Below are 17,584 nucleotides of genomic sequence, written 5' to 3'. Positions count from 1 at the left end.
ACGCTAGCCTTGGACCATGGACGCACAAATTCGAATTAAGGATCCTAGTGTGGACGCACTAAATCGATTTTATAAAATCGGTTTTATAAAATCGGTTTAAACAAATTCGAATTAATCAGGTAGTGTAGACGTGGCCTTAGTCTGACCTGCTCTGTCAGATTCTCAGCTCCCCTCCCCTCCCTGACTCCTCTGGCAGCCAACTCCCACCTCACACACCCAGGCATTTGTTCCAGAGCTGAAAAAATGCTGCTTGGCTCCCTTCAGAGAGGTGAGGCAATCCACAGTCTCAGTTGCCAAGTTTCAATGTCCTGGTGACTGAATTTGCCCTTGTCGTCACGGATTCTCCAATGATACAAGGATTACGGCCCACTTAGTCCCAGACAGGGAGGTGCTGCTCACACCTTGTGTCCTAGTCTGCCCTGAGAGCAAACAGACCCTTTTCACCCGCTAGGTAACCATGCAACATATAGGGGAAACCGAGGCACACAACAGTTTCATAAAAATATCTCAAAAAATTCCCACTTTGTCACATTAATACAATTAGAATTTTTAAAAGACTTTGCAAGACCAGTGGAGGCATTTGTGGAGCCACTCTGCACAGCAGCCAATGGCTAAAAATGAGATGTTTTGTCCTATTTGAGGCCCTGACCTTTCAATGAATCCATACCTTTGTAGGATCCCTTCAGAGCAGAGAAGGACCCCGTTTACTCTGTCCGTTAAGTGGCTTGCACCTGTGTGTAAATCATCAGTCATTGCCTTTGAAGGCTGTGTGGAGCTCTTCTCTTGCCTCGGAGTGCTGCTCTCAGGCTATGTCTACACTGCAGTCAGCAGTATGTCTGCAGCTCAGGTAGACATCCCCGCCCTCGCTTTCATCTAGCAACACAACAGTGACGATGTGGCGGCACAGGCTTCAACGCAGGCTAAACAAGCCTGTTGGAACCCTGGGGGCTTATTTGGATTAACAGCCTGTGCTGGAGTCCATGCCACGGCACCTTCACTGCACTGTATCTGTGCCAGGTCGGTTAAAGCAAGGCGAGGTCTGCCCATCTGAGCTGGAATCAAACCTCCGAGGGCACTGCTGGCATACCCTCACTGTGAACTGATTAAAACTCATTCCACACAATTTCATTTCCATTTATTTAAATATTAATGAAGCCCTTGACAGACTGTACATTTTCACTTACTGTCCAGAGCTAAACTTGAGGCTGCAGAACACACTAAGACTATTGTTTCAGGCTGAGCGAGAGACAAGAGGAAAGACAGTGACTTACCATTTCATTCTCCTCTCCCTTGCTGAGCAATGCATGGTGACTCTTGGCAAACTTTTCCCCCATGAAATGGTGTTTGCTCTGGAGCCCTCTAAAACACCTTCAGGACAGGTCTTCAGGGTTAGTCTCACTTCCTTAAACTGAAGTGATTAATTACCTTCCATGCTAAGGAACTGCCTAGTGCACACCTTTCTTATGACACTACCAATATTCTGAGAAGGCAGCTCCTCCCCATCTGTAAGGGTTTTTTCAGGTGTATATATCCCTCCTGTCGCCTTTTTGCTGTTTTTGTTAACTGAAGTTGCTGCTTGGAAGGGGACTTCCCACGTACAAAGCCGGCTCAGGGTGGTGGAGGAAGAAAAAAGTTAGAACTGCTGAGTGTCTGCCATGACTTGACTTCCAATCACAGCTCCAGTAACACAGCAAGTACTGCTGGCAGGCAGCCTTAAGGGGAGGGCAAAAGCCGAATACTTCACCTTGAAAGATTATGGGATTTATTTGGGCTAGGGAGTGTGCCTGAGCGAGAGAGAAGCAGGCATCATTATTATTCTATTACATACTTAGCAACCTGTCAAAACTAAGGGCCCAATTTTGATTGCATGCTATACAATGGGAGAATCAGGACTGGGCTCTAGCATTCCAAACCATGGCCCTCATCTATGCAGGTGGACCCAGAGTCTAACCATGCCAGTCAGCACGTAGGATTGGGACCCAGATTGGGTTATCAGTAGTGTCATTATTTATTAATGCCGAGAGTGTTTCGAGTCTTACAGCGTAACTAGATGAAGCTCTGGGCCCTGATCCTGCCACTGGGGACACTGGAGTCCAGAGGGGCCTCACTGACGTCAGTGCTGCTCATGGATCTGATTGCCGCACTGGAGCCAGACTGAGGAAGCAGGCACGGGGGCAACACACCAATTTCCCCCTCCTTTTCCTTTGTCTCTTTGCAGGTTTTAATTGCCAGCCTTGCCTCTATTGCCCTTCCTTTGCCTTTTGACTTGCCTTGTCTCCTAACTGTGCCCAATACTTCTTCTCAGGCAGTCTGGATAACCCTCACTCAGTTTAATTATTTGTCCTGCCCAGTGATTGCTTTTTTTCAGTCCTTTCCCTCTTCCTTGTTTTCTTGTTTGTTTTAAAAAGCAAAGGCTCGGACACTGCGGCGATGCCTACGGTATGGAAATCTGGGGAGACAGGAACTGAGCCACCGAAAAACAAGCAAACATCACTCCTTTATGGGCTGTAATATGGCTGAAACCCTATGTCAGAATCAAGAGTTTCCCAAGATATTTTGTACTCACTAGTGTTTTATTCTCATCTGAGAGAGGCCCAAGATAAGCCCAAATCCAAATATCCACAGCACTGGGCAAGTTCTGGCCAATGTCATGCTCTCTGAAGTGAAATGGCCAGAAGATTCAGAGGAAGAAAAAGAGGAGAGGTGGAGAGACGGAGGTCAGTCTGCACTCAGAAAATGATTTGATGCTACCTGTGACAGATGGCAATTTCCTGCAGTATGCTTGAAAAAACATATTGAATTAAGTTTGTGTCTCTAGAGTCTTTTTGTATTAAATGCAAAGGTTATTTATTATTGGGAGCCAGGATTGTATGTAACTTCTCTAAGGGGGAGATGGGATGTGAATCATCCTGGGAAGTGTTATGATCTTCAAAGGACTGTATTGACCAATGAGTCAGAAGAGTGTACTTTTGGGGCAAACACTGTCAAGTGGTTTTCCTGGGAATCTCTAGGGGGAGGCGAATGCAAATTTCCATCTCCACTTATGCAAAAACTCAGCTTTCTGAAGTTATGCCCAGAGGCGAGAACCATTTTGTGCCGATTACCTGTTCCCGGAATCTGAAGATCAAAGGCGCAAGCTGTATAAAGGAAAGATGGAACTATTCATGGATGTGCTGTTCTAAGCATTGGATGTTATGAACTTGTAACCACAGAAAATCCCGTGTGGGTTTGAAGGACTGACACCTGCCGAGCCTTTGCTGAAGTTGGTGATTATCTCTGGTAAGCTTATCAGCATGTATGTAGGTTCTTGTATTGTTTCTAATGTTTTCTCTAATGCTTTTGTCTTGAGAACAAATGTGCTTGCTTAAAAATTGCTGCATGGTAACATACAACTGGAGGCTGTTAAACTGTTCATAGCCTCTAGAGAGAATGCAATGCACAGATGGTAGCCTTTTAGGCAGCATGTCTTGTTAGGGATATCCCATTGTACTGTTCAGCCTGGAAATACCCCAGTCAGGAAGGAGAGAGATCCAAGTCTCTGCCCAAGAAAGGTGATGTCTGGGGAGCTGGAAGCCTGAGAATGGGTACCCTTTTCAGCCCACAGAATGGGAATATAGGTGCAGTCCCCCTGAACTGTGACACTGCCACCAACGTCTGTCAGGGTCAGATGCAGCGAATGGGCCCAGGATGCAATGTAAATACAAATGGAGGCTCCGGCAAACTGCATAGTATTTAAACCCATGTCAGAAACAATGGTTCAAATCTGCTTCTAGTGGGGTCATGCTACCAAGGCTTCCCTGGCCAAGGAGAATGGGACTTTGGAAAAGATTTTACAGGTCTAAACTGTTATCTTTTCTGACTGATTTCCATGGGCTGGAAAGAGAACCATAGGCACCTCCAACACAGCACATTGCATCCCACCTATGGTGTTGCCAGCTTGAGCCTCACGATATGTGGTGTTTCTCTTTAAGCCCCACCTACAGAAGTCAAATTACCTGAGAATCTCAACTTTCAGTTTCTAGCCCTCATGTTTGCAGAGGAAACTGAACAGGTGTCTTCTAATGACTCTAAAACCAGGAGACAACTATATGAACCTCCAATTAATCAGTTTAAAGAATCAAGGTTTTTAAGACAATCTCGTGACTTGCGAGTCCTGACTTGTGATTTTTTTAAAGGTTGGGGTTGGCAAAATTATCACTCATCCTTCCCCTGCCTGGCCAGTCTCTGCTGCTATTCCCAGTACAAACCCTGGACTCCAGTGTCAGGGAAAAGGACAAGGGTGAAGCAGACGTGGCTGAGTCACCCTTCTGTGTGGCAAGGGGAGCGTAATGCATGCAGAGGGTCCCCACCATGCATGACTCTAAGGGAACATTATGGATTCACGTAGCTATTCCACTTTCTTGGCCTAGTCTGACTCTGATAAAAGTTAATGGAAAGACTCTTGTTCCAGTGAAGCGTCTGTGGTATGGAGGATTCTTTCTCTGCACTGAAAACAAAGGACAAGAAGTCTAAAAGAGATTAAACATTTGTGCTTAGTTATATTTTTGGCAACTTGATATACTTGTATTGATAGCCCAACCCAACATCTAACTCAAAAGGCCACTGGAGTTGATGGAATGTTTCCATCGACATGAGTGGGCTGCAGATCACATTCATCAGCTGCAAACTTTTTCCTGGGTTTGCTGGATTGTCTTTTAGTTTGATGCCCTCTACTGTTCAACTTAACTATTACATGTTAGTGGTCAATGCGCACATTTAAAAGTCTCTCCATAATAATGTTGTGTTTTCTCATCCATTTCTTTATTGAAATCGGCATACAAAACCAATATGCCCAAATATCAAAAGGTAAGGGTTAAATCAAAACATCTATAAAGCAAAGGTAAAACTAAACAATCACAAGGCCAGATTAAATCAAACAAACCTAAAACAGAAGAAGGCAAGGGTGAAATAAAAAAGGAACCCTTATGCTCTGTCACAGTTCAGAGCTCCCACACTTGTATTTCTCCTCCGTGGCCCAGCAAAGGCATGCACTCTAGACATTTTGGGCCTGAGATCTTTCAGGCGGAGGCATGTGTGTCTCTCTCCCTTCTGACCAGGGTACTTCCAGGCTGAACAGTTCCCTGCCTACACATTGTTAGCGCCCAGCAAGGTATAAAGCAGTACCAAGAAAGCATATTAAAACCACTAAAAGAACCTATAAGCATGCTAGTAAGCTTACCAGAGATCATCCCCCAACCCCAGCAAGGGCTCTGGTTGGTGACTACTCCGTCAAACACCACACAGGGATTTTTCCTCTGGTGACAAGTTCATAACACCTTCAGCTCAGAACTAGCACACCAATCTGATGGGCTCCAGTACTTCCAGCTCTTCTCTTCCCTAAGGATTGTTGGGACCCTCCATGAAACAGAGGTCCTGTCCGTTTGTTGGATCAGAAAGACTGCCCTGAATTCATTGTAACACAGTCTTTTTCTATCAAGTTCTTTCTTTGTCTGTTGGTCTCTGGAGAATCCAGTTTGAACCAGTATATGTGAGCCTCCCTCCATCTGATGAAATGGGCTCTAGCCCATGAAAGCTTATGCCCAAATAAATTCATTAGTCTCTAAGGTGCCACACGGACTCCTGGTAGTTTTTCCTCCAGGTGGTGGTAACTCTCTGGAGGCGTTACAGCCTGTGTGAATTTGCCCACCTGCTCCCCATTGTTCTTAGTCCAGTGGTTTCCGTCTCCCGTGGAATTACATAAAGTTCCTGGCCTACACTGATACATAAACGTAATTCAATCCGGTTCTCCAAGATTTTGTCATATGTATTCTTCTAATCACCCTGGTAACTTAAGCCCTGATCCTTCAAAGATTTTACACATCTATTCCACTTTATACACTGTGTGTCATCCTATTGACTTCAATAGCATGCCTCAGTGTGTAGAGTTAATGTGGGTCAATCCTGCAAAGATTTACAATCTTGTCGGTCTTTGCTTGTATCTAGTCCCCCTTTCCTCTACCTAAACTTTTTGGAGCTTTAAATATATTTCAGTTAAGCATGTGCATAATTCAGTATGGTCATTAAATATTCCAGAGGACTTTTTGCAAAATATAACATAGTACTGGTTGAAAACTTTCAAATAAAAGTTTATTTTTGTGGGAAAATGGGACTTAATTGGGAAAAAAGGGGTTTTTTTTCCAGCAAAACTTTTCTGAAAAAGTTTGAAACAAAATATTTAACCCCTCCGTGTCTAAAATGTACATACCCACTATTTCCAAATGAAGATGTATTTCCCCTACTTTCTCTCATTTCTTTACTTTTTAACATTGAAAAAGCAGGGGGAAAAGTTAGGGAACATAAGGAAAACACACCTTTTCTCTTATTTAATATTTTCCAATGGAAAAGTAAGAAGGAAAAAAAGGGAGGGGGGAAATATAACCTTATACCTTTAAACTCTTTCCTCCTGCAAAAGTATGAAAATAGTTTTAAAAACTTGAAAGCTTTATTTTTCCTCACTTTAAAAAAAAAATTCCCTGCCCCCTACTCCATTCTTCCAGTAGAAAATAGGAAGAGAAAGTAAAAAATGTGAGGGACTTGGAAAAAATCCCCCATTCAAAATGTAATTTTTCAAAATGAAAATTGTTTTCATTAAATGATTTCCCCTCCCCCCATTTTTTGACAAAAACAGGACAAAATGAAAACCGTTTTTTGTTTTGTTTTTACAAAAAGCCTCTAAAACCCACAACCAAGCTAAGTGGAGTTGTAGACACATTCTAAAGACAAGGTAGATGAGGTAATATCTTTTACTGGATCAATTTCTGTTGGTAAAGTTAGTCCAATAAAAGATATTGCCTCACCCACTTTGCCTCTCTAATATCCGAGGATTGACCTGGCTACACAATACACTGCATGCAAAATTCTGTTAGGTAATTACATTATTCTGCCTTCCATTCTCCAGCAGATGCAGTAACCATGCAATTTTCAGCTTCACTTCTTGTCCTAAGCCCTGATCCCCTCAAAAGTTGTGCAGGTGCTTTTGCAGCATGATGTGACTAAACTCACTGATTGACAGGCTGTGGCACTTGGCATCTCAGTGTACAGGCTGCCACTTCACTTCACATTTGTGGGCCAGACAAGCCAGCTTCCCCCAGTCATCATCTCAGGAGACTGATGGGTTCCAAAATCTGTTTAGGGCCCCATGGAATGTTGTCACGTAATAATGCAACTGCTGTGCATTGCCACTGAGCAATCCTATTGCATCAGCCAGTCACAACCCAATGGCATCAGCACAGCACCATGTCACCGCAGCATGATGCAAAAACTGCCCACCTCAAGTGTTCAAGAATAAGGCATTTACGAGCCTGGCTTCAAAATCAACCCCTTTTATTTGCCATTTATTTATTGTGAGATGTCGGAGTGTGCTTGAGACCCACTGTCCCACTTTTCTCCTCCTCCACAAGGCCAGAAATGGCCCCCTCTGTACACAATAAGAGCCACTTGTGGCACTCTGTACCTTAAAGCAGCACCTTGGAACCCCCATATTTGCCACTGTCATGTAATTATGATATATTACATACAAAGCATGCCATGTAAGATATCATACAAAAAGTCAAGATCTGCTGAAACCCATTGTTCTGTCAAAATACATATATCAATAGTGCATATCAAGTTATGAGCTTTTCCTGCATGGTTGTTTCTGAAATATGCTGTAAATTTGCTAGTGACACACACAGCAGGGGGATTGCTCTACCATGTGACTCAGCAAAGCCCACCAGGCCATGTCTGACCTGGTATTTTCCAGACACATGGACTGAAGGTATAAAATAGGGGACAGTGGCATTGTCCCCTGGCCTTTCTCCTCCTCCCACCTATGCTGGAAACAACAAGAACTCTGGAAAGCCAAAGACTTGAACTGAGCAGATCAGTCTCAGGCTGAGAGGGGAAGGCTGTAACTTAAGAACTGAAAGGTCCCGTGAGCTGAGAAAAGTGCTTGGTCCAAATACTGCCTAGTGTCATAAGGAATAAGCGTTAAACTGTGCGCTTACCTTTTCTTTGGTAACCAAACCCTGATCTTTTAGGCAGGGCCGGCTTTAGTAAGTGCAGGGCCCAATTCGAACAGTTTCCATGGGGTCCCAGCAGGGATGACTGAAAAAAAAAACCCAAAACACATGGGGCTTATGCTCACCGGTGGGCACTCCTAGTCTTCATAGGCGGGTCTTTCACTCGCCCCAAGTCTTCAACGGCACTGAAGTGCTGCTGAAGACCCCGAGTGAGTGAAGGACCCGCCGCTGAAATGCTGCCGTAGACCAGGAGCGCCGCCGGGTGAGTAAAAATTAAAAAGGAGCCTCTAGCCAGGGAAGGGATTCTCAGCCACTTGCCCTCCCCCCGGCGGCCCTGCCACTGGGCGCGGGGCCCCGATTTGGGGGAATTGGCCTAAAGCCAGCCCTGCTTTTAGGCCTGCCACTTATAATCACTTAAAATCACCCTCTGTGTAGTCAATAACCTGGTTTTATATTTTACCTAGCCCAGTTGTGCTTTGGTTGAGGTGCTGGAGAAATCTTGGGTTACGAAGGCTGGTGTGCGTCCCCTTTGCACAGGCAGGGCGGGCAGACGGGTAATGAACGTGCCCTCAGCAGGCTGGTGACTAGGGCAGGACGTGCAGCTCTGGGGTGCAGAGTGGGCTGGTGCCTGTGTGTGATTCAGGAGCGGCTCAGGGCGCAGTCCCGCAATGGAGCAGGGTGTGGGTAAGGTGACCACACAGCAAATGTGAACAATGGGGACGGGGGTGGGGGGGGGGTAATAGGCGCCTATTATAAGAAAAAGACCCCAAAGCTGGGACTGTCCCTATAAAATCAGGACATCTGGTCACCTGCGGTGTGGGGCTCCCCATGCCCAACGCGGGCTCACTAGCAAAGCCTTGTGGAGGCAGCGCAGGCTGGAGCGACCCCAGGACTCCCGGAGCCCAGGCTGCCCACCCCACAGAGCAGGGCCCGCCTGGGGCGCACCGCGCTGCCTCTCGGCCATGCTCCGCTGCTTGCTCCCCATCGCGGCATCCAGTCCTGAGCGGCCCGGAACCTTCCTCGCGGCGGCCCGTGTTTCTGGCCCGGCCGCGCTTGGGGACGGACCGCCGCGCCCGGAAGCGGCCTGACGGAGCCGGTAGCGCTGCTCCTGGCTGACCCCGAGCGAGGCGCTGAGGCGGGGCCCGGGTGCACCGTACCCCTGTGCCCGGCTCCACGATGTGGCGGGCCCGGGCCGCGGCCGCTTGGTGAGTGCGGGGGGGGCCCTGGGGGGGAGCGGCCCGGGGGGGGGGAGGGCACAGGGGCTGCCGGGCCGAGGGCCCCGGGCGGCGCGCGGCGCTGGGGGGCCGGGCCGAGCCGAGGGGCCCGGGGAGGATAACGGGTGCGGGGCTACGACGCGCCTTGGAAACCAGCTGGGGACAGACCGACCCCCCGGCCAGGACCCGCCACCGCTGCGGGAGACAAAGGCACAGGCCCTGCAGCGGGACGGAGTCTGCTGCCCGTGGGGTCGGAGGCAGGCGCAGGCGCAGGCGTTTTTCAGGCCCCGGCGGGTGTCCTGCTCTGAAGCTGCTTTGGTTCTACAGTTTCTGTCCTGAGGTGGGAGGCCAGTGCTGGGCACAGATGGGGCTGTACCGCCGAGGGATAGAAAGGCCTGAGAATATCCCTGTTATCTGCCGCATTGTTTACACCAGGGCTTCTCAAACGGGCGGTCGGGACCCCTCGGGGTCACAAGGTTATTACATGGGGGGGCCACGAGCTGTCAACCTCCACCCCAAACCCCGCTTATCTCCAGCATTTATAATGGTGTTAAATGCATTAAAAAGCGTGTTTAATTTGTTGGGGGGGGGTCACACACAGAGGCTTGCTGTGTGAAAGGGGTCACCAGTAAAAAAAAAAAAAAAAAGAGTTTGAGACTCTCTGGTTTACAGAGCCTGACAGTTTGATTTTTTTTAAATTACATTTGTGTGTTTGAACAGAGAGGTTTGTCCTTGAGCTTTCCACAGTGACATACAGGTACCATTTCCTGAGTATGGTGTTTGAGTGATAACCTTTTTTCTCAAATGTGCGTTGCTTTGCATTTATCCATGTTGAATTTTATCTGTCGTGTAGCCAATTCCCCATCTCTGAAGTGTCTCCCAGTCCTTTCTGAACTTGGCTAATGTAAATAACCATGTGATCTGCCAATTTTGCTTTTCACTGTCTATCCCCCTTTTCCTGATTAATAATATTAAATGCCACCAGACTTACTGCAGAACCTCGAGGCATCCTGCTGTTTGCCATAATGAAAAGTGACCATTTATTCCTGGTCCTTGTTTCCTGTCTCTTAACTGGTTTTTCATAGAATATTAGGGTTGGAAGGGACCTCAAGAGATCATCTAGTCCTACCCCCTGCTCAAAGCAGGGCCAATCCCCAAATGGCCCCCTCAAGGATTGAGCTCACAGCCCTGGCTTTAGCAGGCCAGTGCTCAAACCACTGAGCTATCGCTTATGACAATGTCACGTCTCTCACCTTGTAATTACTTAGGTATTTCAGTAGTCTCTTCTGAAGGACCTTCTCAAAGGCCCTTTGAAAGTCTAAATAAATGATGTCAAATGATTCTCTGGTTCTATTCTCCAGGTGTAGTCAATCTCATTTATGCACACAGAGACAGATACAAATGTCAGCCAGTCTCTCCTACCCAGCTTATTTTCACATATGGATTACTTTCTACCATTGTGTTTTCTTTGTGCTTTGCTTAAGAGTTCTCTCTTTCACCTCAACTCCTGCTTGGCAGATATTTTAAATTTTTGAAATTACATTCCGTATAGTTACTGGTAAGTTCTCTTTGACTCTTCTCTCCTCTGCAGATCTTTTGGTTGCTGGAAAGTAAAAGAGAGAGATCTTATCTTCTCTACCACTAGATAATACTTCTTGAGTTCTGCTCACCCCCTGAATTCCTCTGCTGTCTGCTTTTGCAGCCCATCCAGTAGCTTTCCCAAGCAGTAGCATGAAATTAACACCATTCTTGACTGTTTCCTGCTGCCCTCTTGATTCTGAGTGATGGTTAAACTGAACAATCTTGTTAATTTCGTGCTGAAGTTCCATGGCAAAGTTGGAAATAGCAGCAGAAACATTAGTGTTGTTCAACTGCAGATTCAGGAAGAAAATACTGTCTTTATTTATATTTGGTTCACATTTGGAAGTTTAGCTTTGCAATCATATGGACTAAAAATTGCTTAGAGCTTAAATTCTATAAAAATTGATTGGTCATGTCCTGCCTCTAGATGCTGGGTGTTTTATTTTTCAAACCTTGCTCATAGCTGAAAACAGTATGTTAATGATTGACATTTTACAGTTATATTGACTTTCATCCCAGGTGCTTAGATGTGATAGCAAAAGGGTACCGTATAAGATCAGAAAAAGTGCTTTACATATATCCATACAACACAGCTGGATTACAGCAGTTACTGAAGTGGCAACCAGGCAGACACCAACAGCAGAACTGTTTGGGAACTGGAAAGCCAAAATTTCTCATGAAATGAGTATTCAGAAGAAAACTTGAGTTGGTGCCATTGATATGTTTAGTTTCTATATAACTTGTGTATTTTATAATAGATATAATATACACTATATATCTGGAAATATCTATAAATATAACACACTCTTAAAATGTTGTAATAATATAAATATACCAATCTCCTAGAACTGGAAGGGACCCTGAAAGGGCATCGAGTCCAGCCCCCTGCCTTTACTAGCAGGACCAATTTTTTGCCCCAGATCCCTAAGTGGCCCCTCAAGGATTGAACTCACAACCCTGGGTTTAGCAAGCCAGTGCTCAAACCACTGAGCTATCCCTCCCCTAAATGTTGAAATAAAATTAAACAAAACAGCATTATTGAAACTAAACGTTTCAACTTCCCATTAAAAACTTGTATCAATCAACAGATTCTCACAAAACATCTTGGTTTTGAGAAAACTGAGTTTTTTTATGGACTTTTTCTGTTGAAAACAGTTCTAATCAACAGTATGTGACAGCGAAGAGAATAATAAAGATCTTGGCATGGCACTGGAATATACCCTTACTTTTATGAGAAGTGGCATGAAATCCTTACTGTCCACTTTAAAGCAGAAGGGTTTTGATATTTTTGGTATTCAACTGAGTTCTAGTTGCTGTGATATCGAAGGCCTTGGCTACATTGGTGCTTTACAGCGCTGCAACTTTCTCGCTCAGGGGTGTGAAACCCCCCCCTCCCCCCGAGCGCTGCAAGATACAGCGCTGTAAAGCGCCAGTGTAAACAGTGCGCTCCCAGTGCTGCAAGCTAATCCCCATGAAGAGATGGAGTACGTGCAGTGCTGGGAGAGCTCTCTCCCAGCGCTGGCGCTGCGACCACACTCACACTTCAGAGCACTGCCGCAGCAGCGCTTTGAAGTTTTGAGTGTAGGCAAGCCCTAAGGGAATGCAACTAGAATATAGAACAAAAAATAAACATGCAGGATATTTCATTGTCTGATTTTTATTTCAAATCTAGGGGTTTTTTCCCCAAAAAATATGATTTTATCATATGTCCCTTTAAACTGGGTTCAAACTAACAACTAGAGGTGGCCATCAGATCACTATTTACTGTCTTTTCATCTCTGCTGAAAAGATTAAATATTTCTGTACACTGAGTGTAGGCCCAGAAAATGAAGGAGCTAAGTGCAGTCGTAAGCTTTCTTATGGACTGACTATATTCAGTCTCAGTCATTGGCTTATAAAGCAGAAGGAATTAAAATATTTCTGGTGCTGTGGTCATCTTCCTTTCTAGAAGCACTTTCATGTCAACTATTCTGAAGCCAAAGTTTCTGTTAAAGTCCTAAATGACAAGTTTTAACCCTGTTGTGTTTTTATTTCAAGGTGGTAATAGTTGGGAAGGAAGGGATTATGGGACTCATTGATTGTGTCCCTTGCTGGTTGCTAGATGATTAACTTAATTATTGAGGCGCAGCTTCATAATTTATCAAAAAAGAAATAATTGCAGGATGTTGGTTCTCAAAGCCATACTGATTTTTAGGAAAGTGGACTGTTGGTGTGTTTTAGCATTTAGCTATCCTTATTGAGAGTTCTATGCATGGCGTGTCTGAAGAATTGAGTCCTTAGAGAAGAAAATACTTCCATTCAGCTACATTTAATTCCAGTTTTCTAATCTCATTGCAACCATAAAAGCTCAATTTCTGGTTCAAAGGTCCTTTTGCACCTTTGCCTTCTTTTTAAAGAAAGTCACTTGAGTGGTAATGGGATGTTATGTCTCCAGTAAGAATACATCCATGAAAGGAGCAGAACATCAAATGTTCCTTTTCTAGTGTCCAGAATAATGTATTGGCAGATGGTAAATTTAGCCAATTCACCACCACTATTCAGAGAACTAGGTAGTGAGTATGGAAGGAGTTGGATTTACTCTGGCAATGAATGGATCATGTGTGTTGTTACAACAGCCTGGACAGATGGACAGAGAGAGCAGATTAATATAAAAATGTGAGGGGGAAATATAGGGTATGTAAAGTATTTGTAAGGAAATGGAAAAATATTGGTTTGGTTCTTTGATGCTTTCTGATATAAAGCATCTTAATATTGATTCCTTTGGTGTTGTGAATAGTTGGGTCAGTGATTTCATTGCTGTGTGATAAGTCATTTCTGCTGTTCTCCATCCATTCCCATGGAGAACACTAAATGGAGTTCGGAATCCTGAAGAAGGCGCGGAATAAAAAAGTGGTTGTTTCCAGTATTTTAGTATTCAGATTTTGGATTATTTTAAGTGATATATCTAATTTTCACTGCTATGGATATGGCCAGATTGGACAAGTACAAAAGGAATTGTTCCTTGAAAAGCTTTCTCTTCCCTGAGCTAGCGAAATAGTATTAAAAATAGTTTTAATAAACGTTTATAGGTTTGTTTTGAATGTCCGGTAGAACACTCATGAAAAAATAACAGTGAAAAGTATATGGGGCTTTGTTCCATCCCATGGATAGCTATCCTTGCTTATAAGCAGGGCAAGTAGTGATGCCTGTACTTCAGGTTGCCTGGTGCTTTCCATGATAAGACCCTGTTTTCAGTTGCTTATGACCTTGCCAAACTTAAACCGTTCATACTGGGTGTTTGCCTGAGGCTGAATTATTCTTGGAAAATTTTAGCTAAGATGGTTCAGCCATTTCCAAGAATGAGACTAGGGTAAAATAAGTGATTTTGCCCAATTTTTAATAATAATAAAAAAATAAGTAAGCTATGTTGTTGAAAAGCTGTAGCATGTTAAACAGTATGTGGTCGTGTAATTAAAACTATCATAATGCTTATTCACAAGGGGGCCGAACTAGGGTTGCACAGACTGGCATTTTTTAATGTTTGAGTGCTTGACCTTGTGACCTTAATAATGATCTTTTAATGTAGGGGTTTTGACTGCAGTTCTGGGTAAAGGTAGTTGGGTAAACTCTCTATTATATGTGTCGTCTTATGTGAAAAGATTTTTCTTCCTTCCCTAAGATGAGAGTGGAACATTGTAGCCATGTTCCTGTATAGACTTTCCACTCCTGTTGAACGTGCACAAAGCCAAGTTCTTGTGTACCTATTCACCAATTTCAGCTACAGAAATTAAATTTATAAGACAGCAGATGTCCTAACCCAAGCGTTGATACTTATTTCTGTCCTTCAAATCCTTGTTAACAAGTAAGAGGTTTTTTATCTAGTAAGTATTCTTTAAACCAAAGTATTTTATCCAATTCAACATTTTCTGTGATTAGGATACAAATATTGATGAAGATGATATGTCATTTTAATATGTCAAGCTGATATGGAGGATGCTAGCAAATGTGTTTAAAGTAACAAAACATAACTATAATTCTGTTAAATGAAAACATTATGGACTATTTAAGACTGGATTAGAGAGCCATTACACATTTTTGAAAGTAATTGCAAAGGTTAATTCTATTCAAAAGGCTATAAGCACCCACAGGATCTATGTAGCCGAGAAGGAATTTCCTGTATGGTAAAGCACTGTAGCTTTGGAATGATACTCTACTTTATTTTTAATCCTTTGTAAATCTCTCTCTCTCTCTGTATATATATGTAAATACACACTGTCTCTCTCATATTTTGTGTGCTGGAGGTAGGATACAGGACTAGTTGGACTAAAGGTGTTTTGAGTAGAGCTGTCACATAATCTTAATTTGTTTCTTTATTTTTCTCTTTTCTTTCAGTGTTGTCTGCCAAAGCTTAGCAAATAGCAGCTATGGAGTAAAAGGAAAATCACCATTGCAAAAATTACACCTTGTTTCCCGAAGTATTCATCATCCCCATTATACAAGTTCAAAGTTTCAGAGACCTCCACTAAGGACATCAGTTCAACAGTTCTCCTCTCTTAATCGTCTTCCCTTACGGAAAACGAAACTTTTATCTGTAAAATATGGATACCTGTCCCATAGAAATTTCTGGGTAGCTAGACTGGCTTCAAGGCTTCTAAAACTTCGCTATCTTGTACTAGGATCTGCTGTAGGTGGTGGCTATACAGCAAAAAAGGTATTTATTTGCAGAAGACACTTTATATGTTTCATATTGTTAGGCATTTCAGAATAATAGTTATTGCTGCAGTCAGTAAAATGTAGAGTTCATCATTTGTTCAAATAAAGACAGCGGAGAGTATGAGGATAGAGAGGGACAAGTTATTTAAATTACTAGAATAGATTTTATTGGACAGAAATGGGATAGGGATTTTGATGACTGTTTCATAGATGTTGTGACTAAGCCACAAAGCCATATGTAAGATGACAAACTAGCGCAATAGATTAGTAGGTAAATTCTTTCAAGTAGAACATTTTTATGCTTCTCATGACTTTTTTTTTCTGTTTTTGTATTAGACGTATGATCAATGGAAGGAGATGCTGCCTGATCTCAGTGACTATAAGTGGATTGTTCCTGACTTCATTTGGGAGCTTGATGAACACATTGACTTTGGTATCATAAAAGCTAAAATATGCTTTGATTGCTAAAGATCAGTGTATGCCATGCTTAGATTTAAGAACATGGGTGTTCAGAAGCTGTTTGCTTCTATACAAATGTTCTTATGACATCATTTTAAGAAGATAAGTGCTCAGGGGTGTGTCTTAGGAAGGCACACATCTCATATATGCATTCTAAGAGGAGAAGACCACATAACATTTGGTGGTGGTTATTCCAACATCTATCCTGCACATGGGTGCATTGCTTGAGACTAGATGAAAAAATTGAATTATGGAGTAATTAATCATATACTCTCTGTGATGGTATTTAAAGTATGCTGTCAGCCTGAAATCTTTTTGTTTGCTTGCTCGCTCTTTTAAAGGAAAGAATTAAAAGTAGCAGCAGATGCTATACTTGGCTCTGGGAACCCCTGCAATTTTTTTGTTATTGTTGTAATCAAATTCTTGTTTTTGTGAATATTTCTCTTTCTGGTTGCTACGAGAAAGACTCATACAAATAAAAGGGATATCTGACTAAGTATGCAGAAGGAACTGTGGAACTGTCTAGCCTCAAAATGCTTTTGAATGCACCAAATAAACTGAAAAATAGGAAAATACCGTCATTGAAATGTTTATTACAGTAATTGTGTTGTACAGATTCTCTCTTGTTCTCTTGCTTTCATATACATAGAAACATAAACAAACATTAAAATATAGAAAGAGGAGCATATTGATTCCTGACACAGAAAAATGGAATGAGCATGTGAATGTTTTTATTTTTAGATACTTACTAAATTTTACAGTGCAAACTATTCTCGCTTACAAAAAACTCACCTTTTTATACTTTTCCCCTAGAAAAGCTTAGCAAAGCCCTTCCTGATGCAGAAGACCTCGCTAAACTTCTACCTGACTTTGACAAGATTGGAGAGAGCCTCAGTTCACTGAAGGGCTTTTTCTCACCTGGTGAGAACAATTTTTCAGCTTTGTTTTACTTATGAGAATGTGTATTGTTACAATATGAGATCACAACACATCTTTAAACAACAAGTAAAAGGTTTGTGGAAATTGTGTGCTGTTCTAGGAGTATCTCATTTGTTTTTTAAAAATAAATTGTGATAAATACTCAGTGAGAACTGAGAGATGTGAAACTGAACAGTGAATTGTAGAATCACAGTCAAACTAAAACCGAATAGATTGAAAATGTAAATGTTTCAGTGAGGTGTAGATGCTGGAGCTATGTTGCCAGTGAAGGTGAGAGGAGAGGTTTAGCCAGTACTCTTTAACAATATATCACTATGCTCATGGTAGGAGAAAAGGATTTTTTTTATTAAAGAAATATGCTTCAGGCAGTGGGTGATTTTTTTTTTTTTTTTTTTTTTAAACTACCAAACTATCTCTATTTGCGTTGGGTGTAGCACTAAGTAGATGCAGAAGATTTGTCACTGACCTAGTAGTCTCTCAGGGGTTCAGCTGACAGTTTTCTACTTGAGAAAAATTCTGATTGAAGTTAATGGGAATTTTGGCTGTGTAAGGACTGCAAGACAGGCTGAATGGAACAAAGAATAATGAATGAACTCTAAAACGCAGATGCTACATGGCAAATGGATGGCCATATTATCAAATTCGCACACCCTATTGATT

General features: G+C 42.9%; 2 protein-coding genes across 5 annotated transcripts in view; one reads left to right on the top strand and one right to left on the bottom strand.

Annotated features, from left to right (window-relative positions):
* LOC116823033 (putative cation-transporting ATPase 13A4) overlaps positions 1–1,665 on the bottom strand; it is an 80,455-nt gene extending 78,790 nt beyond the window's left edge. For all 4 annotated transcript variants that reach the window (XR_004373308.2, XR_004373309.1, XM_032777345.2 and 1 more), the window contains exon 1: positions 1,272–1,665. Coding sequence is in view for 2 of the 4 variants with exons in the window: in XM_032777345.2 (XP_032633236.1) it covers positions 1,272–1,334 (63 nt within the window). In the remaining 2 variants the exon portion in view is untranslated. The remainder of the gene's footprint in view (positions 1–1,271) is intronic.
* Positions 1,666–9,073: 7,408 nt separating this feature from the next.
* OPA1 (OPA1 mitochondrial dynamin like GTPase) overlaps positions 9,074–17,584 on the top strand; it is an 88,654-nt gene continuing 80,143 nt past the window's right edge. The window contains 4 exon segments of the mRNA XM_075069044.1: positions 9,074–9,244; positions 15,206–15,524; positions 15,863–15,959; positions 16,799–16,906. Coding sequence (XP_074925145.1) covers positions 9,216–9,244; positions 15,206–15,524; positions 15,863–15,959; positions 16,799–16,906 — 553 coding nt within the window. The 5' untranslated portion in view covers positions 9,074–9,215.

The sequence above is a fragment of the Chelonoidis abingdonii genome, chromosome 8 (genome assembly GCF_003597395.2).
Source record: "Chelonoidis abingdonii isolate Lonesome George chromosome 8, CheloAbing_2.0, whole genome shotgun sequence".
Lineage (NCBI taxonomy): Eukaryota > Metazoa > Chordata > Testudines > Testudinidae > Chelonoidis > Chelonoidis abingdonii.
This window is presented reverse-complemented; position numbering and strand designations above follow the sequence as displayed.